This window comes from Staurois parvus, unplaced genomic scaffold (genome assembly GCF_062004578.1).
Source record: "Staurois parvus isolate SC_StPar_1 unplaced genomic scaffold, SC_StPar_1.0 ptg000207l, whole genome shotgun sequence".
Taxonomy (NCBI): Eukaryota; Metazoa; Chordata; class Amphibia; order Anura; family Ranidae; genus Staurois; species Staurois parvus.
In genome coordinates this window covers 6,570,030-6,597,668 of record NW_028318003.1, presented here as the reverse complement: position 1 = coordinate 6,597,668, position 27,639 = coordinate 6,570,030, and the positions used below count along the sequence as shown (strand labels likewise).

At 42.2% G+C, this 27,639-nt stretch overlaps 1 protein-coding gene across 2 annotated transcripts in view; it reads left to right on the top strand.

Moving 5' to 3' along the window:
* NLRX1 (NLR family member X1) overlaps positions 1-27,639 on the top strand; it is a 53,674-nt gene that overhangs the window by 4,191 nt on the left and 21,844 nt on the right. For both annotated transcript variants that reach the window (XM_089678579.1, XM_089678580.1), the window contains exons 2-6: positions 11,394-11,589; positions 11,671-11,759; positions 17,277-17,893; positions 19,948-21,341; positions 26,848-26,934. In XM_089678579.1, the coding sequence (XP_089534705.1) occupies positions 11,438-11,589; positions 11,671-11,759; positions 17,277-17,893; positions 19,948-21,341; positions 26,848-26,934 (2,339 nt within the window). In that variant the 5' untranslated portion in view covers positions 11,394-11,437. The remainder of the gene's footprint in view (positions 1-11,393; positions 11,590-11,670; positions 11,760-17,276; positions 17,894-19,947; positions 21,342-26,847; positions 26,935-27,639) is intronic.

The following is a 27,639-nucleotide window of genomic DNA, read 5'->3' as shown; positions in this document are numbered from 1 at the left end:
AACATCCCCTCCCCTTTGTGTGGGTATGGAATTGTCCCGCAAGGGGCGATTGGCCATTTGGTTTTAGACCATCAAGTGAAAACTTCCCTCTCTATCGTCATTAGAGCCGGCATCCCGATTGGAAGATTTACTCCCACCTGTAAGAGTCTGGATTTTACTCACCTTGTGTCTTGGTCACCAGGACCAAAATAGAAGGTGAATCCTCCCAGCGGTGACACAGACAGCAGTAAAATCATGACAGAGGTTCTAACCCAATACTACTCCATCCAAAACTATAAAACAAAATGGCTTTAGACTTTACAGATTGGCGGAGTTTATGCTGCACCCGTTCTCTCTGTGAATGGAAAACCTTAAAGGTCAGTTGTACCATCAAACTGTCAGCCCCTTTGCTATAAATAATAGATTCCAAAAATATCCGTTCTTTATGACCTCTGCCCACCCTTGTCCTCTCTGTGTTTACAGCAGACCTCCATTCCAGACTTTATACTATTTACACCCTTCCCCTGTCTGTAATCTAAAATGCCACATTTCTGCTTTATTTATCATTTTTACCTCTGTCGCCATTGTCACCTAGGCAAGATTTGCGTTTATCCCGCTCCAGGTGACTACTGGGATATGGACATCAGATATCCCAGGAGGCGTTCGCTTCCACCCAGCATCTGGAGGGGATCAGACCTTGAATGGCATCATTGGGGGATTGTCTGAACCAGGAGATGGCCAGTTCTCAATGAAATAGGAAGAGAAGCTGGCTGTGCAGAACCTGGCTTTCAGTGAGGGAGGGGAACCTAATTTTTATTTTTTTTAATTTAGTTTTCGATGGGGTAGGGAAGGGTTAGAACTCCTGTCACCTTTTAAGCCGGCCATAGATGGTTTGATTCTTGGTCGGTTTAGCAGGGACCGATGGAGATTCAAACCATGTATGGGCAGACTGAATGTACCCACAGAGGCGGCTCTAGGCTTTGTGAGTTACGTAGTTACATAGTTAGTCTGGCTGAAAAAAGACAAAAGTCCATCCAGTTTAAAAAAAAAAAAAAAGGTTATAATCCTATACCCACAGTTGATCCAGAGGAAGGCAAAAAAACCCTTAGGGAGTCCTTAGGCAAAACTTAGACATGAGGCCCCACATACTCCCATCCATTTGTCCGTCTGTCAGCTACACAGCAGGCCTTCCTAGATTGAGATCCTCATGCGGTGGATGGGAGGGATGACATGCGCAGACTCAACATCATTCCTCATTGGCTGGCAGCAGAGCTCCAGAAGTCTTAGGTTACGCAAGAGGTGAGTGTGACAGGGCTCTTACCGCTGCCTGAGCACAGAAGTGCTTTAGGTGTCTTGTCACCTGAAAAACAGCTGTTTGGCCGATGCGAGGCCCGCTTAAGTGAGACAAAGCTCTTAACAGTGCCTGAGCACAGCAGCGTTCACCAGTTCGGCTCCAGAGCAATTTTTTTTGTATTTTTCACAAGTGTACAAATCTCACTTTTTGGCAATAAAATTACTTAACCACTTCGCGCCAGCACCACCCGGCCCTTCAAGAGTTTCAGAAGCCAGGAGGCTCATGTGACCGCTGTAATTCGTCGTCACGGCAGTCACATGATCGGAAAATGTCCCGATCACAAGGGGAAATTAAGACCTTTCCGTGAGTCATGGACATACGTGCTGGGAGCGCGCGGGGCACGTGCTCTCAACACATATGTATTTTCTAATGGCACGCATATATGCGGCCGCTCGGTGTCAAGGCCCAGACGCCGAGAGGCCTCATATTTGCGTGCGCTCAGCGTCAAGGAGTTAAACCCCCAGGACATTATACATTTTCTGAAAGCAGAGGCCCTGTAGAATACAAAGATGATATTTGCACATTTTTAATGTCACATGATATTTGGGCAACTGTTTATTAAATGCAAATATTCAGGAAAAAATATAATAAAATGAATTATAGTGCAAAAATACACAACAAAATACCAATTTTTGGTTAAAATATAAAAGATGAGGTTACATCGAGTAAATAGACCAAACATTCCATGTTTTAAAATTGCATGCCGCTGCGATTATCGCCAGAAACTACTCTGCCCAAAAAAATCACTATAAGTGAAGCTTTAAAAGCCTTTACAGCTCATTAGTTTTGCGATAACTAGGAGTTCTTGTGCTAGAATTATTGTTCTCACTCTGACGTTCAAGGTGATATGTCACATGTGTGGTGTGATCGTGGTTTACATACGTGTGCACACCCTGGGCTTGTGCTATGGAGCTGCCGCATCATTTTCAAGCCAGCTGCGTTCGGTGGCTGCAAGGCCCCTGTGAGCGCGAGGCCTTAGGTGACCACCTATTTAGAGGGCCAAGTTGATCGATCGATAACCTTAGGTACATCCATCCTAATCACAGCAGTAATCACTGTGTTCTCCTGTCAGGGATGGCTCCCCCCTTCTGGGAGAACACAATGGCTCAGCAGGAGGGATTCCCCCATCAACACTGACTGTATTGATGGGGGGAATCAAGTGATTTTCCAACTCTATCCATTACTAAAAAAATAAGTTTTGTTGTTGGCCAGTTTGGCTTTTTATTCTGTAAATAAATGAAAGGGTATACTTAACATTGATAACTGTTTTTTTTCTTATTATAGAGCATATTTAACCCTTTGTATTGATGGGGTCATGCCAGGCCCATTCACAGAAGAGTCTTTTGCACTTTATGATCATCTTTCATAATAAAATAAAATAAGAATTTATGGGGAATTTATCCACTAAGTCATTTTCAAGCTTTTAAGGACACACACCTATACATGAAATATTTATTCTGTACTTTAGGGTATGGGGGAGCGTTTTGCCTTCTACCCTTCCTCCCAGGATGCAGCGCTTACACCTCAGTGGCTACTTGAGATGCCTGTATGCTGTTACATGGGAGAAGGTTACTGACAATGCATAAATTATTATAGAGAAATTACACTGTGCGTGGACTCAGGGTTTTCGATGGGGAACAGCAATGAGGAGCACACAAAGGAGGTAGCTATCAATAGGTGTGTAGGGGAGAGCTGTCAAGAGAACCTGTCACTTTGCCCTGTTTGGGCTATGTTTATAGGTTCCTTTCAAGTCAACCGGGGGTGGGGTGGGGTGAAGCCTGGCATCAGGAAACCATGAACTAAAAATTGGGATCTAAAGCCGGCTAAAAGCACACATCCTTCTGTCTTGGGTAGTAAGAAATATGTTTTTCTTTCATCAGTAGACGTTGTTGTACTTTCTTTTGATTTTGCAATATCTTTTTCCATTGAAATTTCAATATTTTATTTTAGGATTATATATTATTTTATATTCGTAATATATATTTGTAGATTAGAATTATACTGTATATCAAACACGGAAAGGTTTCTTCACAGTGAGAGCTGTGAAAATGTGGAATAGACTTCCTCAAGAGTTGGTTGTGGCCAGCTCAGTGGATTGCTTTAAAAAAGGCCTGGATTCTTTCCTAGATACATAGAATATAACTGGATACTAACATTTATAGGTAAAATTGATCCAGGGAATATCCGATTGCCTCTCGGAGGGATCAGGAAATAATTTTTTATTTTTCCCTGCAGAAGCAAATAGGATCGTGCTTTGCTGGGTTTTTTTTTGCCTTCCTCTGCCTTCCTCTGGATCAACTGTGGGTGTAGGATTATAATTATATATATTTTTTTTTAATGGTTGAACTGGATGAATTTTATTCTTTTTTCAGCCAGGCTAACTATGTAACTATGTAAACTTGAATACTAAAAAAGCAATCTTGTCATTTTACCTTACTCACTGTGTTGTTTTTCCTGTTCTGCAACAACCTCAACCTCCTAATTATTTTGTTATGCTAATGAAGTGTGTGTGTCACTGTTACTGATCCTGGGTGGAGATGAAATATAGATTGTGTAATAGAGAACATGCACTCATTAACTACTGGGGAAGTAATCTTCCCTCCCAAAGCTGTGAGTGTAGTATTCTGCTGAATGCTGATATATTTCTGGTTTGGTTGGATATACAAAGGAACAGGTGAAGCTCAGTGGCATAACAATAGCCATAGCAGGCAACAAGTCTGTTGGAGGCTTGGGGTAGAAGAGGGGCCCCCACTAGGGAGGCTGTTAAAGAACTAAACCGTGAAATGTATTATGCACCGTTTACATTTTGCGTAGCTATGCAGTATGCGATTTTCAAAAACACAATTCTTACCTGATTCTGCGTGTCGCATAGGGCCCCTTGGCACATTTGCCACCTGAAAAGAAGCTCCTTTTTCTTTTTGGGTGACAAGCTTTATGCGATTTTTAAAGACACGATTGCTGCAATACAGTCATGTCAGAATTGCATCGCATCTGGGGTGTCATTGAAAGATAATGGCATGTAAAGGCGCTTTTTGCAGCAAAGGCACAGGAGCACCATCCATCCTTGCTGCTGGCAGCTGGCAAAACTGACAGTGACTGTGGCTAGACAGTGCACTGACTGGCACTAACATTTAGGGCAGCATGCTCCCAAGGAAGAATGCTTACTTACAATGCAAACCTTTTGCATTGTGGACATTCATCTCTGGACGCAAACTGCTCTAAATGCTAGTACTGTCAGTGCTACAGCAGCTGTCAGCCTAACATAGAGTTTTACAGGCTGCTGGCAGTGGGCCTGGATGTTGCTCCTGTACTTGCTGTCTGCACCTAAACACTGGGGTCTCATGCGCCTAGGCCTCTGCAGTGTAGATTTATTGCCCTCTGAAATTAACCCTGTGTGCTTAAAGTGTATGTAAACCCTCGCCTTGTAAAACAACCCATTCAGTTTAAAGTAGAAATGAAATGCAAAACATTTATGTATACATATAAAAACCATTCTAAATAGATTTCTTTCCCTTTTTTATAAGTGATCACATTCCCTCTGTTCTCAGCTGCATAAGAGCTGGAGGAGGAGAAACAGCAGGACACTGATATTCCCAGTGAATAGCTGTTCAGAGGGGTGTGTCAGCACAAGCCTGATCATTGGAAAAAAGCATAGGCTCTCTAGCTTGGCGAACAGACAGGTAGGGGGTTACTTACTTAAACTGGTGCAAAATCTGGTACAACTCTGCATAGAAACCAATCATCTTCCAGGTTTTATTTCCAAATCCTAACTAAACAAGCTGAAGGTGTGGCAGCACCCAAATATTGCAGAGGTCTTCTTTAAGCTTTAACATTTCTAAAAGCATCTGTTTGCAGAACCAGGTCATCAGCTCCCTTCCTCCCCCTCATTTCCTATGGAACAATGTGTTCCAGTCTAGCAGCTGACACTTTCAGTTGGTGATATTTTATCTAAATGTGAAACTGCAAAGGCTATATCCTGAACTGCTCAGAATGTATTTTAAAGGTACAAAAAGTAAAGAGGAAATATATGCATTGTGATGTAATTGTTGACATATACACCATGTAAGATGCTTTTCAAGGCACTTAGCTTGCAGACACAAGTCTGGCCAGGTCAACCAGCTGGTAAAAGAAAAGGCTTGTTTTCCTCAAGTTTGTGTCTGAAGTTTTCCTGGACTTCTCAAAGTTGTCATTACAAAGGTAGAAGCTGATTGGCTACCATGCACAGCTGCCCTAGATTCTGAGTGCACCAGTTTTAAAAAGTCTACCCTGTAGTGTCTGTGAGAACTAAAAGGAGAATTGCTGAGTGAAGAGTCTATCTGGAACTCTGCAGTCTTTTTCATGAAAGCAAAGATGGAATCCCTTAGCTACCTGATGATGCCTGGGCATGGGCGAAATGCGTAGTGGCGGAGTTATGGACATTCATGACACTTTCAGTTTCTTCTGATTACATCACTTACTCTCCGTTGGAATGCACACTGGTCCCGGCAGCCGGGAACAGCGGCAAGAGGGGTAGTCACTCATACTGCTGGATACAGACAGTGCCGGTAAGAGCACATTTTTATGTAGGTGCTTTGTATTTTAATATTTTTGAATTTGAGAAATAAATATATTGCACAATGATCCTTGTGTTGTGGTTTCTATATTCCCTGATCCAAGGTATATAAAGTGACCCTGGCTGTTCATGGCATCCTATATTCTGGACTGGAGGAACTGGGAGGCATTTTATTATAGTGAAAGATGACCCATTTAGAAATAAAGGAGTAATTGGTTTCTGGTGTGTTTCCATCTACATGGTGCACTTTGGATAACCTCGCAAAGTGTGTTTTTAGAATGAAGTGCCGCATTTAGTGTATGCACTTTTGTAGCACAGACTGTTCTTTCCCTGTGGAACACTTCTGTGAGGACTTTGCACTTTGTTTATTGTTCACATTTAAATGGATAGTTACTTTGGTTTTTATGGTGTTTCACACATATTATGAGGAATACAGTATATACACATATATAGTTGTTGGTTAAAGATGTTTATTTTTTAGGCAGTTGTTTTATGAGCGCATTCCACTTTTAATATTCAACTTGTCTGTGCTGTAAGCTAGCTGCATGGACTTTAGGGGGATTCCACCACTATTTCTATATTTAAATAGAGAGCATCACCTCCTCCTTGTGCAGCAATCCATAATACTTTATTTATAAAAAGCAATCAAATGCACTTTCATGCTGTCAGTTTAATCAGGATTAACATTTGGAGAAGTCTCCAGTGCTGTGTTTTTGTTTTTTTTCAAGGGGCTGGCTCCAATTAAGGTCAAAAAGGGTATTATTGGGGGGGGGGGAGCACCTACGTTCTAAGGATAAGACTAATTATGCATATGGTGATATAATTATGGCAGAAGTATCCTGTAGGGCAGAGGTCTCCAAACTCTCCAGGCAAAGGCCCAGTTTACTGTCCTTCAAACTTTAGCGGGACTGAACTGTGGCTAGTGGAGTAGAACATGCCCCAGCGTCAGTGGAAGTAAACAGTTCCTCAGGCTTGGTGGTCAGTAGGAATACAAAAATTACAAAGTGCCTGTGGTTAGTAGGAGGAGGAATAATTCCCCATCATTGATACTGGTGGGAGGAAGCATGCCCAATCATTGGTGTCAATGGAAGAAACCGTGCCCCTTCGTTGGTGTCAGTGGGAGGAATTATGCCCCCCTACTGGTGTCAGTAGAAGGAATGATGCCTCAACCTGTTGTCAGTGCAAGAAACCAAGGGCCAGATAAAGGCAAGCAAAGAGCCATATCCGACCCGTGGGCCGCAGTTTGGAGACCACTACTTTAGGGTGCGGCGTGCTTTATCCTTTTGTACTTGTCATAATAAATGGGCTGATGTTTTTTGTATTATGTTCAAAAGTAAAGAATTATATATTTTTTTTTTGCTTTTTAAGCATGTAAACTTTTCACATTAGAAAATATATATATATTAAATATACATATATATCAACTCCCAAAAAACTCAATTAGTGCAGAGATTTTTTTTTGTTGAGATAGTCCCACTCCAAGTATAGTAGATAGGATATAGTAGATAGGATAAAGTCCTTATTCCAAGACCCTTGACCAGTATCCACCCATTAGTGTTATTATCACACACCGCACTCACCAGATATTGGTGAATGAAACGCCTTCAATTTTGGACTCAGAAATCCAAGATACCCCTCGGATCAGCCTCCAATCTCAAGGTTTAGGTAGAAATCCCAAGTTGTAGGTAAGACTATTGCCTTTCTCTTAATGCCTCAGAGATCCACAGTGGAATTTTATTCAGCCTCCAACCTCCAGGGTGAGCAAAGATCACTCTCCATAAGAATTGGTAATTTGTGCAGAGAAAAGAAAATATAGTGTAGTACTGTAAGACTCAGACAGGATAAATTCAAATACCAAACCACTCACATTTTAAAAGAATGTAATCAGCATTTATTTAGTGTATCAGGAGTCAAACCCCCACATATTCAGGGTAAAGATCTCACAGTCAGCAATAGATGACAGCATGTAACGACACAGGTGATTTCTCCCTCAAGCAAGATGGCCCCTTGAGATTGGGGGCTGATCCGAGGGGTATCGGTATCTTGGGTTTCTGAGTCCAAAATTTAAGGCGTTTCATTCACCTATATCTGGTGAGTGCGGTGTGTGATAATAACACTTATGGATGTAAATACTGGTCAAGGGTCTTGGAATAAGGACTTTATCCTATCTAATATACTGGGAGTGGGACTATCTCAACAAAAAAAATATTTTCTGCACTAATTGAGTTTTTGGGAGTTGATATACAGTATATGTATATTTAATATCTGTTTGTGCTGTTTTATATTTTTTTTTTCTTATTTTATTAGTGGTATCACTAAGGAGCAGCAGCATTTTACACATTGGGAATTATTTTACAATATTTTTTGGCGCTGGTGATTTTCTGCCTAATAATAAACTTTTCACATTCCATTTTTCACAACTGGCAGGTGCTTAGTATAAATCTTTTTCTATAAAGTTTCAAATAGATGGTTTACTGCTCTTTAGACAAGAATAGAAGGGTCTCTGGTTACACAGCTGAGGAGGTAGAAATAAACGAGCAGCGCTAGCGCTGTATTTTTATTTTTATTTGACAGTTAGCATGTACTGAACACACTGAAGCACGCAAGCAGTTTGTATTTGAAGCCCGACTCATGGGATAAGCCCCCACCCAGAGGCCCCCCACAGTGTGTGTTTTGCTTTATCTTTTTTCAGATGTCTTCAGGCCTGTCATGTGACGCGCTGGATCCTGTTCCTTTATTCCTCAAAAACTCTTCTCTGGCCATTAGTTGTCCTGGTGATGACATCAGCTCCACTCTCTGCTTCAATCCACTATCAATGATGGGTTGGGTGATCTTGCCTTCCTGGGAGGCGGGGTCATGACACCCATTCATTTATAGCTGTGGTGGCGAACCTATGGCACACGTGCCGCAGTGGGCACGCAGAGCCTTCTGTCGGCACGCGAGCCAAGACACCCCAGCATCGACCAAGCAGCTGAGCATTGGATAACAGTGCACATAGAGACCAATGCACATGCTCAGAAAGGAGTAGCGGTGCCAGGTGATGACATCACAAGCCGCGACTCATTAGCTGTGACTTGTTCGAGCTTCCGCATGGCTGGTCAGTGAGCTGCCAAGGATATATATATTGGACTGACTGTGAGTTTTAATACATTCGTTTTTATTAACACAAGATTTTAGCTTTTGCTGGTGGTCAGTGGAACTTTGCCCCCTTGTGCTGGTGGTCAGTGGAACTTTGCCCCCTTGTGCTGGTGGTCAGTGGAACTTTGCCCCCTTGTGCTGGTGATCATTGGAACTTTGCCCCCTTGTGCTGGCGCTCAGTGGAACTTTGCCCCCTTGTGCTGGCGCTCAGTGGAACTTTGCCCCCTTGTGCTGGCGCTCAGTTAAACTTTGCCCCCTTGTGCTGGCGCTCAGTGGAACTTTGCCCCCTTGTGCTGGCGCTCAGTGGAACTTTGCCCCCTTGTGCTGGCGCTCAGTGGAACTTTGCCCCCTTGTGCTGGCGCTCAGTGGAACTTTGCCCCCTTGTGCTGGCGCTCAGTGGAACTTTGCACTCTGGTGCTGGCGCTCAGTGGAACTTTGCCCCCTTGTGCTGGCACTCAGTGGAACTTTGCCCCCTTGTGCTGGCGTTCAGTGGAATTTTGCCCCCTTGTGCTGGCGTTCAGTGGAATTTTGCCCCCTTGTGCCGGCTTTCAGTGGAACTTTGCACCCTTGTGCCGGCGCTCAGTGGAACTTTGCACCCTTGTGCTGGTGCTCAGTGGAAGCTCTGTTATTGTGTTTTTCTTTTTAGGACAAATTTTGTTAATGTATGGGTTGTTTTTTCTAAACTAAAACCTCAGTATTCAGGTTTAATTGCAGTGTTGGAACTTTGCCATAAATAAGTACATTTTGGGTTGCAGTTTGGGCACTCTGTCTCTAAAAGTTTTGCCATCACTGATTAAGGCTAGGTTCACATCGCATGTGATTCGCACGGGAACCGCACCGCATTCCTATGCAAATCACATGTGATCTGTGTGTGGTGCGATTGGAGCCATACATTATGTATGGCTGAAATCGCACCGCACCCGCACCAAAAGGGTGCAGGACCCTTTTTTTGGGTCAACACTAGAATCAGATCGCGTGGGTATTCACACCTATGTGATCCAATTCTGCACATTGCACTGCGTTTTGCGGACCGATTTCGGGGTGTTGTTAACATACACACTCGCGTCGGTTCACATGAATGGGGTGCGATTCTGATGCTGTGCGGAATTTGCACAGAAAACACTGTGAATTCAGCACTGCGTCATTGTGAACCCGGGCTTATAGTATTCTTCATTCTTCTGGGATCAGTGCCTCTGGGTGCTATTCAGTGTGGAAGACTGAGGACATCTTGTGGTAAAATAGAAGTACTAATTTGGAAAGTTCCTTATTAAAGTGTTACTAAACCCCGGACCCTGCATTCACTTTATCTGGTCTCCCACCATACACAGAACAGGGAAATGCAATTATTTTAGTAAATATAAACTGCTAAATACCTTTTCTAAGCAGCAGTTAGAGCAGTCTTGTGACTTCTATCAGTGTCCAGCTGAGTACTGGTTAAAGCTTGTAGGAGGAGTTTTCATTCACCTCTCACTGCCCTATGAGATTGCATAATCCGTGACCCTTTGTCTGGACATTGCTGATTGGCCCTTTGCTAATTCCATGCACCCTCCCAAGAAAAAGAAAAAACTCTCTAGCAATACGCACCAAATTGAGCATGTGCAGAGTGTTCCTGAGGCTGTATTCTATCAGGAGATGAAATTGGGGAACATGGAAGAAGGGGAGGATCAGAAGGACAGGATCATACATCCTTTTTACACAATGCAGAGGATTAGCTCCTTAGGTTCCACAGTGAGTATAACAAGCATGCTTTACATCATATCCTGTACAGACTGATTTTATTGTTGTGGGTTTAGTAACACTTTAATGGTGAATATTGCAATCTGAGCTGTTTTTGTATTGTTTATCCTGCTTCAGGGCCCATTTTAATTTAAAAACTAATTGCCCAGGATTTGACTTCAATGTTTTCCTGGGAAACAAAACATGTAGACAAATATTAAAATTGATGTACAATATCAGTTTGTAAACATTAAAAGGTCTACATGCATTTTACAAATTTCAATGTTAATTAAAAAAATGACGCCTGTGCAGTTTTTTTGCAGTACTGGAGAAATTGTAATATTCTTTCTAAGGCTGGCCATACATTATAGAATTGTCTTGTACAATTTTCCTTTAGATTTACCAAAGCCATGTAATATGCAGTCAAACCTAAACACTTCCATTGTTTATGCAGTCAGGCAGGCCCTTGCACTACAAAGTTGAAGGTAAATCTAAAGGAAATTGAAGAAGAAAACTGTATAATATATGGTCAGCTTAAGTGACCTGTACACATAAATTGTCACTAAATCAATGGGTGAAGGACAAACGGTTGTTTGTATGAAAATGTTTGTGTACTCAAAAGTGTAATTTCAAATTGTGTTTATTTATTCCCAGGTGTATTGGTTTGCTGGCCCTTGTTTCCTGAATGCGGAAAAAATATGCAGTCTCGCTGCTCTGCGTCTTGGCTGGGGGTGTTTGGGCGAGGGAAGAGTCTTCTTATTGACAAGATACACAGATTTTCTGGCTCTGCTGCAACTGGAATAAACAAACACCAGCAGTTTATATGCCAGTCTGTACTGAACTCCTGCAGGTGAGAATCCCCAATGTACTTGATCATTAAATCTTTGTGTGCTGTAACTAATTTAGTCCGTTTCCTGCTGTTTTATTTTAGGAGCACCTGCCGCGTGTCTTTCCTTTCCAAGTCCAATGGTCTAGTTTTTTATTCTGTGCCCTACAGGAGCCTGAGTGCCATGGAAGCAGGTGAGTATTATTATTATACAGGATTTATATAGTGCCAACAGTTTTTGCAGCGCTTTACAATATAAAGGGAGACGATACAATTACAATGCAGTTCAATACAGAAGGAATAGAAGGGCCCTGCTCATTGAGCATGAAGTGTTACAAAAGGTAATAGCTATGGAGGATGTCCTGATGGAAGTGGCCAAAGTACAGTTTTTATTTGGAGGTGGGGTAGGCTTCCCTGAATATCAGAGATTTCAAGGATTGCCTGCAGGTGGACATGGCAGGACCAGACATACTGGGGTAGGGAGTTCCAGAGGATGGGAGAGGTTCTGGAGACGAGCATGGGAGGAGGTAACAAGGGAGTTAGAGAGCAAGATGTCTTTGAAGGACCAGAGTGGACAGTTTGGGCAATATCTCAAGATGAGGTTGGTCCAGCAGCAGCATTCACAATAGACTGAAGAGGGGATTACCTGTGTGAAGGTATTAAGTAATGTTGTCAGTAGCAGTAGATGGCTTGAAATAGTCTAAGTGCTGCAAATAATTTAAAACCTATGTATAAAATGTATTAATAGGCACTGGATCAGTAGTTATTCTGATGTGATTGGGTTATACTGCCTCCTCCAGGAGGAACTGGTCACGCAAACCAAAAAGCTGTTGGCCACCTAAGTATAATCCCTTCCACTTACAGCATGCTTCAGTGTCTGACCTAGCAACCTTACCCTGTAAGGAGCCCTATTAGATCTTACACAAGGGTTACGTGGATTTGAGGCCTAGAGCCTCCTTCCTTCCTAAAGTGGTTTCAGCCTTTCACCTCCACCAGGACACTGTTCTTCTGTTTCTCTGTCCAGCTTCAGTACATCAGAAGGAAATCTCCCATTACTTCTTGGATGCTGTATGGGTTTAACGCTAAGCCACTGCTTCCATTTTAAAGCCCGACTCACTGTATGTCAATTTTTATGATCTCTGTAAAGAGGAACCAACTTCTTGCTCCATCAGGTGTCTAAGACAGATCATTGTTCAAGCTTATGATCCTAAAAACAAATTCTTCTTCATCCTCTTCTAGCTACCAATGTTGTAATGCAGGGCTTGAGATTTCCGCTCGCCAATGGCGAGTGGAAATTATGGTGGGGGCGAGTGTGTCCTCCAGGTTCGTCTTGCTGAGCAGGCTAGGAGCTCAGGCTGCATCTGTCATTGGCACTGGCAGCCGTCAGACTGCTCAATAGCTGAGCGCAGTGAAAGCAAAGGAAGGAATGTGTGCTGTGCTCTCTGCCTCCCCCTAGAGTGCAGTACCCGGATCTGTGAGTGAACAACGAGGTACTGCAACTTTTTATGGGGGGTGGGGATGGTGGTGTGTGTGTGTTTGTGTGTCTGTGTATGCATGTACAATTGTACATGTGTCTGCGTGTATGTACATGTACGTGTGTGTGTACATGTGTCTATGTACACGTGTCTGTGTGTGCATGTACATGTGTGTTTGTGTGTATGTATGTACATGTGTCTGTGTATGTATGTATGTACATGTGTCTGTGTGTGTATGTACATGTGTGTGTGTATTTCTGTGTATGTACATGTATCTGTGTGTATGCGTGTCTGTACGTGCCTGTGTGTGTATACATGTGCCTGTGCGTGTGTGTGTGTGTGTGTGTGTGTGTGTATGTACATGTTTGTGTGTGTGTACAGGTGTCTCTGTTTTGTGTGTGTGTTTGTTGGTGGTGAGTAACGCTAAGGCCTGGCTAGTAGCTCAGGACTTGAAATTTTAAGCCCGTAATGTACATGTATACTCTTGTATAGACTTATTATTATTGGTTGAACTAGATAGACTTGTGTCTTTTTTTCAACCACACTAACTATGTAACTTGCATATACACATGTATGCATGTAAATATTCCTCTCAAATGGGCAGCACAGTGGCTAAATGGTTAGCACTTCTGCCTGGCAGTACTAGGGTCATTGGTTCAAATCCCAACCATGACACCACCTTCCTGGAGTTTGCATGTTCTCCCTGTGCCTATATGGGTTACTCCGGTTTCCTCCCACACTCCAAATACATGCTGGTAGGTTAATTGATTCCTGTCCAAATTGGCCTTAGTATGTATGAATGTAAGTTAGGGACCTTAGATTGTACACCCCTTGAGGGTTAGGGACTGATGTGAATGTATCATATATAAGTAAAGCGCTGCGTAAATTGACACCGCTGTATAAGTTCCTAAAATAAATAAATGTAAAATGTTCATTTTTTTTCTATGGCTCTGAACACATTTCTGATTTTTGCACAGATGTTTGCATTGTCACATAAACAACAATGTACCTATGTTCAGATCTGTATAAAAAAACTTGCTACATGGCTGCAAGCAAAGCATTTTTTTCTGCCATGTGCAAGAGGCCTAATACTGTGCTTTTACAAAACTGAAGCTCATGATGGGAGTGAGTGGTTATATCTGGCTGGCCAGTGGTTTCTTGGTTTGCCAGTGTCCAGTGGCAGTGTTTACACAATTGGATTACAGAACAAAGATTTACTTAAAGATTACACATCAGCGCCCAGTGATTTCTGAAGATCTCCAACAGGGAGGAGGACTGTTTTGTTTACTAACAGTTCTCCTCCCTGTCAGCCTGAGCACACTGCTCTGGATGGCTGTGCACAGCTCAGCCACCCAGAGCAGTGTGATTACAGTGAAGCACACTGACACCACCCCCTAGTAAAACACTCCTTGCACACAGTTAATCCCTTGATCGCCCCTCATGTTAACCCCTTCCTGCCCAGTGCTATTAGTACAGTGTCAGTGCTTTTTTTTTTTTGTTAGCACTGATAACTGTATTGGTGTCAATAGGGATGTCCATGACACCAAGTCAGTTTCCCCAGTGTCAGAATATCCACCGCAGTGTCGCTATAAATCGCTGATCGCCGCCATTACTAGTAAAAATGAAAATCCCAGTATATATACCGCCATTTGTAGATGCTATAACTTTCATGTAAACCAATTAATTTATACGTATTGGGATTTTTTTTTTTAGCTAAGACATGTAGCAGAATATATTTTGGTGTAAATTTTTGACAAAATTTGAATTTTTTAATTTTTTTACTGGACATGTTTAATAGCAAAAAGTCAAAAATATTGTTTTCTCAAAACTGATGGCCTTTTTTTTTTATAAAACACAAAAAAATAAAAACCGCACAGGTGATAAAATACCACCGAAAGAAAGCTCAATTTGTGGGGAAAAAAAGGACGTAAATTTAATTTGGGTGCAGCGTTGCATGACTGCGCAATTGTCAGTTAAAGTAATGCAGCGCCGTAACGCAAAACATGGCCTGGTCAGGAAGGGGGGGTAAATCCTCTGGAGGGCAAGTGGTTAATACAATCATGCGACCAAAGACAATGTTTTTGGTATAAGCTACAAATCTGGTTTTCCATGTAATTTCTGCCTTAATATAGGATGAAACATCAGTCCAGGAGCACCTCCAGCAAGAAGCTCTGCTAATTCAAATTGAGAACCAAGATAGCTAGACGCTCGGGAATTATAAGTTGCATCTGTACTCAGAAGTCTTTTTTTCAATGGAAGATGTTGTCAGTCTAAAGCAGGGGTGGGCAAACTTTTTGACTTGAGGACCGCAATGGGTTCATATATTGGACCCGGGGGCCGGACCAAGAGTAGATGAATGATGTGTATGTGTCATCCATAGTAAGTATAGTAATATTCCCCCATAGTAAGCATAGTAATTAATCTCCCATATAGTAATTCATCCCCCATAGTAATTCATCCCCCATAGTAATTCATCCCCCATATAGCAATTCATCCCCCATATAGTAATTCATCCCCCATAGTAATTCATCCCCCCATATAGTAATTCATCCCCTATAGTAATTCATCCCCCATATAGTAATTCATCCCCCATATAGTAATTCATCCCCCATATAGTAATTCATCCCCCATAGTAATTCATCCCCCATATAGTAATTCATCCCCCATATAGTAATTCATCCCCCATATAGTAATTCATCCCCCATAGTAATTCATCCCCCATATAGTAATTCATTCCCCATGTCCCCCCTGTGTCCTTACCTTTGCTCCGCGCGTTCCTCTTGTTCCCGCGCCATTCGGTGTAGCATGAAAATCTGTCTCCTATGAGGATCTGTTCCCCTCGACGTATCTGCGCATGTGCCAGTTTCAGGCATTAGCAGCCGATCGGCGATCTCCGGCACATGCGCAGATACGTCGAGGGGGGACAGATCCTCATAGGAAACAGGGCGGACTGTGAGAGGAGCCTAGCGGGAGCCTAGCTCCGCGGGCCGGATTAAAAGGTCCGCCGGGCCGTATACGGCCCGCGGGCCGTAGTTTGCCCATTGCTGGTCTAAAGCCTAGTACACACGATCAGAAATTCATATGAAAAATGCCGCTTTCTAAGTGATCGTACAATAATTTGATCTTTAGTACACAACTTTTGTCTGAAATTATTCAAAGGGAAAAGCAGGAAACTTTTTCTCGTACAATATCAGATCATACAATTTTCATTTAATCAGGACAGTTTTCATCCAAAAATACAATACAATACATTACATCACTTCTGATTTTTTTTTTTCTGTCGTACAAGAATTTTTCGAAACTTTATTAACCTCTTCATTTTTGATATGAGACTAGCAAGCAAAAAAACGAATAATCATTTTGTCCGATATTCTAATCGTGTGTACGGGGCTTTACACAATAAACATGCTTACAGGAGAGGAGAGCAGAGAGAGAACCTGATTAGACCTCTCAATTATGCTGCCTTTTTTTCTAGATTATGAAGAATGTCGCTGTAAGGCCTCCTTGACACTGGAACACGCTGTGGGAATCCCGTGTTCCATGCATGTTTCTCACAGCACACTCAAAACCACCTGGGTGTATGAACTGCTGCGGGTGTCAATATAATCCTAACTCCATCCCAAATGCAGATCACAAGTGCAGTGCATTTGCTTGCACTGGATCACATGGTATTTATTTATTTCAGGAACTTATATAGCGCCATCAATTTACACAGCACTTTACATATATATTGTACATTTACTTCAGTCCCTAACCCTCAAGGGGCTTACAATCTAAGGTCCCTAACTTACATTCATACATACACATACTAGGGACAATTAATTTAGACAGGATCCAATTAACCTACCAGCATGTCTTTGGAGTGTGGGAGGAAACCAGAGTACCCGGGGAAAACCCACACAGGCACAGGGAGAACATTCAAACGCCAGGCAGGTGGTGCCGTGGTTGGGATTCAAACCAACGACCCTACTACTGCCAGGCAGAAGTGGTATCACAAGTGTAAGGAACATTCTTCCCACTGACCAACATACTAATATATAATGAGTTGTAGATCTAGTCATGTTCAGCTGCAGTTCTCTGAGACTGGAAAATTATTTCAAGGGTTGCTCTGTGTTGAAAAGGTTGAGAAAGACTGCTGTACATGTTGAATTAAATTCTAGGTAAGAATATTCCTAAATCTGAAATTAATTTGTTTTGAAAAACATGACAATAACTTTTTTTTCTCAAACGTTCTAGATCCAGTTCAGCAGCACCGGCAGCGCTTATATGAGTGGTTTAGTTGTCTACCAAGTGAGGAACGACACTTTGGGCCTTCTTTTGATCTGGATTCTATCCATGTGGATCCAGTTATTCGTGAAAGCTCCATAGAAGACATCATGCGTCCCTTGTCTGAATCATCTTTCCAGACTCAGCTGCATACCCCGCAGTGTCCTCGCAGTATGTCTGTATCTCAGATGTTCCAAGTCGATTCATCTGGAAAAGATGTACGAAGTGTTATTCTGTATGGCACAGTTGGCACTGGGAAAAGCACCCTCATTCGAAAACTTGTCCTGGATTGGTGCCATGAGCGCACGACTGATTTCCAGCTGATCATTCCGCTCTCCTGTGAAGATCTGTCCCAGGTCACTGCCCCAGTGTCACTGACACGGCTAATCACCAGGAAATATCTTCATCTTCGAGATCTGCTACCCACTTTGTCAAATAATTCCAATATACTCTTTATTCTCAATAGCCTAGAGTGGATGAATGTAGATTTCAGGATGGCAAACACTGAGTTGTGTAGTGATCCAAATGAAGCCATGTCTCCTCCAGCTATCCTTGTGAACCTTCTGAGGGGATACATGCTTCCTCAGGTGAGACTGAGGCAAACGTTAAATGAAGTTTGTTTAAAACTTAAAAAGTTATTCTTTAACCACTTCTATACCAATGTACATGTTTCAATGGTAAATCGATGGCCCTTTATTTACCCAGTGCTGTTTATGAATGGCACTGGACAAACAGTCATCAAGCGTCCGATTTTCGGTGTAATCACTGTGTACCCAGCTGTCATTAGACAGCCGGGTACACAGAGACACCGTACTGAGCCAATTCAGAGGGATGAGTACCATGTGATCACAGTGATTAGTCATTACAGAGATCACATGGTATTGCTCCCCTCCCCTTCCCCTGTGCTTCTAAATGGGCACAGAATGAATGGATCAGTGGCTTTAGCTGCTGATCTGTTCATTTGATACAAGGATTTTTTTTTTTTTTTTGCCCTTTCAGGCCCCCCTTCCTCCTCTGCTACACATACCAGCTCTAATGTTGTCTCCATGTCACCTGTAAATAGCCCCTTACTTCCCTTACACAGCCCGTCTGAACATTAACACCTTCATCTCCAATACACTAACCCTTTTACTTTCATCTTCCTCTTTGCATTACTCGTACATTAGATAAGTATAAACCCCAAAAGCCAACATTTATTATATTGCAGCTTACCCATACTTAGATGTGATAACTGCATTAGTTTTCTTTTTTTAGGCTTTCTTTCTTTTATATTCACCTGGTGATCTAGCTTGCATGTCTATTTATCAAGTTTTTCAACAGAACAAGCTGCCATGAAGATGTAGCAACTAGAGGGTTGAGACAAACCGTTTAACACTAGCAGGGGTGCTTACAAAGATCAGATTTTAGTTATGTAAAACCTTTATCCCAAAAGGAATAGAACTGTTCCCGTTCCTGCTTATAAAGTGTTAGCTGGAGTTTGGGTTACATTTTTGTTATGTATATATCTGCCGGTAACTGCTCTCCAAAGATGCCCCTGTGACCCTTCATCCAGAGGGGGGCACTCGAATACAGAAGATGTGTTACTTTGTGTAACTAAAAGGTAGGCTTGTTCCACCCGCTGGCTTGTATAAAAGTTTTGGGCAATTTTTAGACATTTTGCCCGGAAGAAACTTCAAGAAACCCCTGGGTTCCTGGGCATCCTGGTTGAAAAAGGCTGATCTAGTACACAATTCTCAAGCTCTGTGTTTAACCCCCTCAGTATCGGCATGCTTCTTCATTTCCATAAAATTGTGTCAAAAAATGAGATCACCTTGGGTGTCTGCTTTCCATTTTGGGGGTTTTGATAGTTTTCTGGCATTTTTATTTTAACAAAGGGAAACTTTCTTTTTTTGGTCTTTTTTTGTATAGTAAAAATAAAATCCAGTGGTTTCATGTGCCTTGTGTACTTATCTGAAACTGCCATTTGTTATGGTCAACCAGCTAAGCATGTACATGTATGGTTTATTGAGCCTCAGATGTCTTTGATTCCATCCTGAGACAGATCCCCCAATGGTTGCTGATAAGACAGCAGGGTCCTTGAGGTCCAGCTCAACCTCAGGAAACTTGGTTGTCTTTTATCAGCTGAGAGGCTATAATAAGGCAAGCCATAGATGATTCGATCGCTTGATTCCTCCATCAACACAGTCAGTGTTGATGAGGGAAACCTTCCCACAGCGCTGTTGTGCTCTGCCGGCAGGGAGCACTCCTGGTTGGCAGAGCACAATGATTACTGCTAGCAGCTATAGTCGCTGGCAGTATTCGCATGTAACAAATCCAATAGGCTGGTCGTACCCAAGTCAGTTGATGGATCTACTTGGGTACCACCAGCCTGCCCATAGATGGATCGAATCTCGGCCGGACCCTGCTAATCCTCCGAGATTCAATCCATCTATGGCCAGCATTAAAGATGCATCTTTTTGTTAATGACGCTATCGTCAGTCCTCGCTTCTAAAATAAATGGAGTTTTCAAGGTGTTATTATTCCCCTAAGTTGTTACAACTCTGTCAAGTAATTAAGTAGTTTCTCTTTGTTATCCTAAAATGTGACTCTTTTAAAGCAAAATTAGATCATTGTAACAGTAAATGCTTCTTTTACTTTTTAGGCAAGAGTCCTGGTCACCACTCGTCCTTCTGCCCTTAAGAGAATCCCAAGGAAGTATGTGGGACGGTATGTAGAGATTTGTGGCTTTTCTGACACGGAGCTACAGAAGATGTACTTCCAAGTGCGCCTGGGCCATAAAGATGCAGATCCTCGAGAAACAGAAAATCTGGCAGAGATGTTAAGTCGCAATTTAGAACATCATAGCCAGTTGTCTGCAGCATGTTTCTTGCCCTCATACTGCTGGCTAACCTGTGCAACATTACATTTGCTGTACTATTCCAAACCAGGTGATCCCCCTATGACATTGACTGGAATTTATACAATCTTCCTGAGACTTAATTTTGCTGGAGAAGTGCTGGATATAACACATCCCTCTAAGATATCTCTCATGCGTTATGTAGCACGCACTGTAGGTAAATTGGCATATGAAGGCTGTCTGTCACGACGCACATGTTTCACTGAAGATGATGTTGCAAAGTGTTTTCATGTGGAAATGAATAGCGAGGAGGAGCTCAATCTTCTAAATGTCTTCCGGTCTGATGCCTTCCGTTTCTTCCTGACACCCTGCCTCCAGCCAGGCCAGGAGAACATGTTTGTCTTTACAATACCTGCTATGCAGGAGTACCTTGCTGCACTTTATTTTGTATTGGGAGATCATAAGACTGCTCTGCAACGCCTAGGAAAAGACGTTTCTGAGATCATCAGCAAAGCTGGAGAAGATGTGGTTGCAGTAGTCAATGTGTTGTCCAAATTTCTTCCTCTACGCATCTTTGCACTCTTTAACCTGTTACGTGTAGTTCCTCGGCTGTTTGGAAGGGTCACTGGGAAGAACCGTGACAACATAGCTCAAACTATGACCGTAGAAATGTTCAGGGAAGAAGACTCCTATAATGATGATGTTTTGGACCAGATAAACTCAAGCATCCTTGGTGTTGAAGGGCCTTCTCAACTAGCAGAGGGAGATAATGCTGGCCAAGATGAAGCATTTGAGTTATTTCCTATATTTATGGGAGGGCTTCTATCACGTCAAAATCGCTCTATGTTAGACCAGCTTGGGTGTTCCATAATGAACATGGAAGCATTTGAAATCACAAAGGCTCTGAAAAAGGAGCTATTGCGCAAAAGCCTTCAGAAGTTGCCACCCTCTGAGCTCATGGACTTTTTGTTCTTTTTATATGAGTTTCAGAATGAAGGATTTTCAGCTGGCTTGGTCAGTTCACTACGAGATCTGGATCTCTCCGCTGTCCGCATGACGCCCCTTAAGTGTACTGTTGTGTCTGCGGTAATGGGAGATACTAGGAAACCAGTTGCAGAAATGAACCTTAGTAACTGCCATCTAGATCCTGATGCCGTCCACACTCTATCACCCTTGCTGAGGAGATGCCAGAATGTGAAGTGAGGAAAAAATATTTACATTAGGTGACAATATTAGGTGGCGTGAAAATGAAGCAAATTAAGGGTTGTGTGTTATAAAAGTAAAGCGCTTAGGTATGAAAATTACAGTCCATATATGTTCCCATTGTTATGTGTTTGCTCTATATATTTGAAAATTGCAGTACTTCCCATCCCATCCCGTCTAATTAAACCCCTTTCCATGTACAATCTGTATATAAACGGGTGTTGTGTTTGGGACACGTTTGTAAGCATTTTTCCTTTGAGATCCATAAGCTGACACTATGCATGGTGGGCTGTTACTGACAGCCTGTATCCCCACTGATGATTGGGAAGTGATCACTGTCAGCTATGACATATTGATTAGTGCAGGCTAGAGCCTTGATGGAAAAATAAGCCTTCAGCTTGCAGAGTAAGGTTTGCACTTGCAGTTAGGAGGTGATAACAACATGCAGTTGAGCCACGCTTTTGCCACCTGCAACTGCTTCCCCTTAAACTGCACACACTGTGAATCAGTGGATGGGGGGGGGGTACACATGATGCTGCTGTGATGCTTGTATAATGGCATGGCATAAATGATCCTGTGCCGCCCCTGTCATGTTCGGTGGACATTACCGCCTACTGAATATGACTTGTTCAGCTGAATGGGGTAGTGCCACAAGCACCCTACAACCACGTGCAATGCACATGGTTTTGGTGTGGGTTTTAAGAGAATAAAACAGGCAGCATAATCTCTCATCACTGCCTGTCAAGTGCACCACTAGCGTGAGCAAGCCATAACACTGCCACCATCACACTGCAGTGGCATCTTCAGTTCCACAACAGCAGTTTTAAAATATAAATCAAGTAACATATTAAAATTATAATAAAATGTTAGTATATTTGTTAGCCTATAATAAAACACATTTTTTTCTTATTAACAGTGTAACATAAAACTGATATAAATAAGCTATAAAAATATTCCTATTAAACGTTTTACTTTGTATGGAGCCTAATCCAATGGCTACCTGACAACTATTTTAAAGGGAACCTGCCACAGGGGGAAAGAGGGGCAAACTGCTGCAGATATGAAGTGCAGGTTCGTCATTTCTATTTCAGATATGAATTGCTCATTTCTACAGCAGCCTCCAAAGCCAGCTGAATATCATGCCGAGATTGTTTGAATTGCTTTACTTAGTCATGAAGTTTTATTCTCTAGAGATTTATGTGCCTAAAGTCTATTTTTTGCAGTTTTAACCACTTCCTGTCTGGACACTTTTACCCCCTTCCTGTCCAGGGCAATTTTCACCTTTCAGCACTATCAAACTTTAAATGACAATTGCGCGGTCATCCAACACTGGACCCATATGAATTTTTTAGCATTTTTTTGAGACAGATAAAGCTTTATTTTGGTGGTATTTATTCACCACTGGGATTTTTTTTTTTTTTTGCTATGTAAATTAAATGTCCAAACATTTTGAAAAAAAGTGTAAATATTATTTCATCATAAATCTTGGCCAAAATTTATTCCGTTATATTTTTAGTAAAAAAAAAAAAAATAACCCAAATTACTTTATAACCAAAAATTATAATTTTTAAACATTTTTTTTTTACATTTTTTAAATTTTTTTATATTATTTATTTTTTTTTACATACTGTCACCCTAGCGCAGTGTTTCTCAACTCCAGTCCTCATGGACCCCCAACAGGTCATGTTTTCAGGATTTCCATTATTTTGCACAGGTGATTTGATCAGTTTCACTGCCTTAGTAATTACCACAGCTGTTTCATCTGAGGGAAATCCTGAAAACATGACCTGTTGGGGGTCCATGAGGACTGGAGTTGAGAAACACTGCCCTAGCAGTACAGTGTCCCCATGGTGACACTGTACTACTTGTGGGGAGTGATGAAGATTTTTTTTTTTTCACACTGATTGCTTTTACACCCATAAAGGCTGTACAAGCAATAATTTCTCCTTCTCTCTAGCTGCATTCTTGCAGCCATTGAGAACTACTGAGTGAGCTGTGATTAGTCACAGCTTGTCACATGGTACAAGGCTGTTGTGAATAGCCTTGTACCATGTGACCTCTGTGATCATTCACAGATTTCACACGTAGTAAGCAATGATGTCACAAGTGACATCTTGCTTACTACTCTGCATGTGATCACTGATTGGCTAATCAGTGTTCACATGATCGGGACCTCGCACGGATGATTGGTGTTTCACTGTGTCCGGAGGACACAGCGAGCACCGGATCGCGGTGCTGCGTGCTCCCAGGGGGTGCGCACAAGCAGGGTGCAGGGAGGCCGTTTATAAACGGCCACCCGACCCTGCACTGTTTATATACAACGGCCAGACGGGAGGTGGTTAAGCATCAGTGATTATTGTAGGTTAAAATGTGTTTCCTATTCTGTATAAATATTTGCATTAAATAGTATTTACATTTTGCCAAACTAGGATAATACCGGCTTTGGATTTGTTCTGTGTTTCCATTTACATAGCATAACTTTAAAAAACATTTAAAAATGTAATGTTAGTGGAATTCCAGCTTAACCCCAACTACTAACCCTAAAAAATGTCCCCTCCCCCTTCTTAACACCTTTGCATATATTTTACCTATTTTTAGGCCACTCCGGTCACATCATTTCTCCTGTGTCAGGCAGCCACGGCTACAGGGGAGAGGAGAGAGCGCTTCAGCGACTAGAAAAGCCTGAAGCGGGGATGTCACCCATAGGTTTCAATGGCCATTCCGTTGTCTGTGCTCCCTCCTTTCCCCTGAAGCTGAACTGGCTGACAAAGGGGAACAGGATCACGTGACCGAAGTGGCCTGAAAATAGGTAAGTATATACTATTTACTTACTACTATTAAGAGTAGTTAAAGTGGTTGTAGAGGAAGTTTTTTTAAAATAACAAATATGTCTATACTTAGTTTACCTGCTCTGTGCAATAGAATTGCACAGAATGACCCCCAACCTCCTCTTCTCCGGTCCCTCACTGGCACTCCTGGCTCTTCCCATCCGCTAAGTGACCCCGATGGGAAGCCGCTTTCCATGGGGGCACGCATGCGAGCTCACCCTCGAGCCCCATTGCTGCATCCATTGACACATATAGTGGGACTTGGCCCTGCACCCTCTCCCTCGTCCCCGGGTTTGATTGCCTCAGCAAACCCTGTGACATCCGGAAGTGAGGGGAGGGAAGAGCTGCAGACGTGCACAGCACTGGATCGAATGAGGGCTCTGGTAAGTATGAGGGGGGTGAGGGGCCATTACTGATGCCTAAACCATTTTAATGCAAGTAATGCATTAAAGGATAAATTAACCTTTCATAACATGTTACACCCATATTCAGGGTGTAAAGTGTTATGAAAGCACTGGCACCGCTCCCCGCCAATCTTCTTCCCTGCTAGCTGTCAAATTAAAAGAAAAAACTCTGTGAATGAGAAACTACAAGTCCTGACAGCCTTAACGGCTATTGGCTTGTAGTTCTCAATGAACTACCATGGTGCTGTGGAGTGCCGTGGTAGTTCATTGAATTTTCCTGTCAGTGTATCTGCTTGCTGGTACATCCCGTACCGGCAAGCAGATATACTGACAGATCTGCAGGAGACTTGCATGGCACCAGCGATGTGCTGAGCACTGGTGCAATGCTTTACAGGCTCCTGCAGCAAAAAGAATACATTACCATCTTTTTGAGTAGAGAAAAACAAAAAGAGGGCGCACCGGCCTAGTGCATTATCCTAAAAAATGTATTTATTTAAATGATAAAAGTAGGTATTGTACTCACAATTTGACAATACAGTCAAAGGTACATCGTATAGGAACATCTCGGTCCGATCCTTGTGCATCCGTGATGGGAACTCTGGACCTTCAACAGGCTGATGCTCTTCGAGGACTTGCCTCTTCCTCAGAGCCATCTCTTAGTGCCAATCGGACCGAGCTGTTCCTGTATGATGTACCTTTGATTATGTTGTCATTTTGTGAGTACAATACCTACTTTTATCATTTAATAAACACATTTTTTAAGGTAATGCACTAAGCTGGTGTGCCCTCATTTTGTTTTTCTCTACTCAGTATATTTGGACTTCCCCGGTCATTTGAGGGCAGGAAGGCGTGCATGTTCCATGAAATTCTCAATGTCCCATCCTTTGGAGTCCATCCCTAAGCGCAGGAGTATTTGGGTTTGCCATTTCTTTGCTATTAACATTTTTTTACCTGCAAAAAAATGTGCATTTCATTATTTTTATCAAAAGATGAACTTCTCATTTAAGGTAAAAATGTTTAGGCTTTAGAACAACTTTAAGGTTAAGCTGAAATTCCACTTTAAAGGGGGTGGGGGTGGGGGAGATATTTGCCACAATTAACCCTACATGTGTTTCTGCCCATTTACATGCATATTTATGGCCATTTCTACACATTTTTCTGCATATTTATTTTTTTCAAAGGCATGTTTGTATTGACCTAACAATTGTGGATGAGAGGTGCAATGAGGAGTAGTGTGTTTATGCACGTTTGCACTTGTTCATTTTTGTTCCTGTGCGATAAAATGCAAAGATCCTGGAACACCTATAAACTCAGCATTCTAGTGTGACCATGACACATAAAAGACTGTCGTCTTCTAAGTGCCATTTCAGTTTCTTACATTCATCCACTGAGGAAAAATGCAGGTAACTGCACATAGTGTAAAAAGGCCCTTAAAGAGGGAAATTTGGTCTGTCCCCATTTACATTCCTTCACTTTCACTTTGAAATTGTTTAGAGTAGCTTGAAGTCTGCCCAAAAGCCTGTTCTGAAGAAACAACTAGAAAGGATAAATGTTTTTTAAAAATAATAAATTTGGGGTATGCTGCATAAATGGTAACACACGACAAACGCATGGTGGGGTTTCCTCAACTTTGACTGCAAAAGTGGAGCTACACTTTAAGCTCTTAATAGTTGAAGGTGATGAATCCTGCAATATTTTGGTTTTCATGTTATCACAAACAGTCCCATGTGTTTACAGTATTTGTATCTGTATAGCTTGATCTGACTATGTCCTAGTTCATGCCTGATAATAAAACACCCCCCCAACAACAATTTGTAAATAGTATTGTAGTTTGACATAGTCTTGCTATCAACTACTGCTGGGGCTGTGAAGGTCAGGAGGTAATCTGGAGAGGAACCGAAATGTTTAGGTAGCAAATCTTTATTTTGTAATATTCTGGGAATATTGTAATTTTATACACTGGGAATTATAACAAATAAAGAGTTGGCACGCTGGTGGCAGTACAGTGTCTGTGGCGTAGAATTTCCTTTGTCAGGTTCCTCCACTGGCACCTTAAAGAATGGTGCTGGTAATACATCTTCATGGCAGTGACAGAATTATATACAGTTTGTAGATTTCATTGACAGGGAGAGAACCAATCAGCCATGGCAATCTTTTGTGTGTTCCTTCTCAAAACCTTTTATAGGCTGGAAGTACTTTCCTGTAAAGAATTCACTGTTAGAAGTCTGGTGCTGATTGCAAGTTTTGTATAAAATGGCATCTCTTTTTAGTTTGCAGATGAATTCACTAGGACCCAATTCCTGCAGAGAAATAAAAGATATTCTGCTCCACCCAGACTGTGCGATTACCAATTTACGGTAAGATTAGTACGACTAAAACTGCCTCTGTATGCCAGTATGATGTACTGTGGTTTTGTTTGTGTGTTGATGTCAGAGTAATTTAATGTAGTTTAGAATAGAAATTTATAATTAAAAGAGAGGTGCAGGAAAAGGAAAAAACAACATAATCACCTAGGTCAGGAGTGTCCAAACTTTTTTCAAAGAGGGCCAGATTGGATGAAGTGAACATGGTGGAGGGCCGAACATTCTTTGAACCATTACAATTAAATGCAAATAAATTATTTATGCCAAGTTAATTGCAAACGACATACTTTTCATTTCATAACATTAAGATCAACTGACAGCTGAGTTTTCACAATGTATTGAAAATAAATTTTAAAAAAACTTACCTGCACTAATGTGAAGGGTGAAAAAGGTAGCTGGAGCTGAAGTCTCTGCTCGGCAGCCAGGAGGGGAAGAGAAACACACTTCACGCTGGAAGCCCGGCCCTGACGTCACCGCCCTCTGTCGCTCCCAGTGCGGCGCAGTCACGCATGCGCACTGCTCTCAAGCAGAAGACTGTCTGCCACAGAAGGGAGGGCCGTGCGACAGCCGCATTTACACAGACCAGGGAGAACGCGCCGCAGTCAGGCATGCGCACTGCCCTCTGCTCTCAAGCAGAAGACTGTCTGCCATAGAAGGGAGGGCCGTGGGAGGGCCACATTACACAGAGCAGGGAGGGCT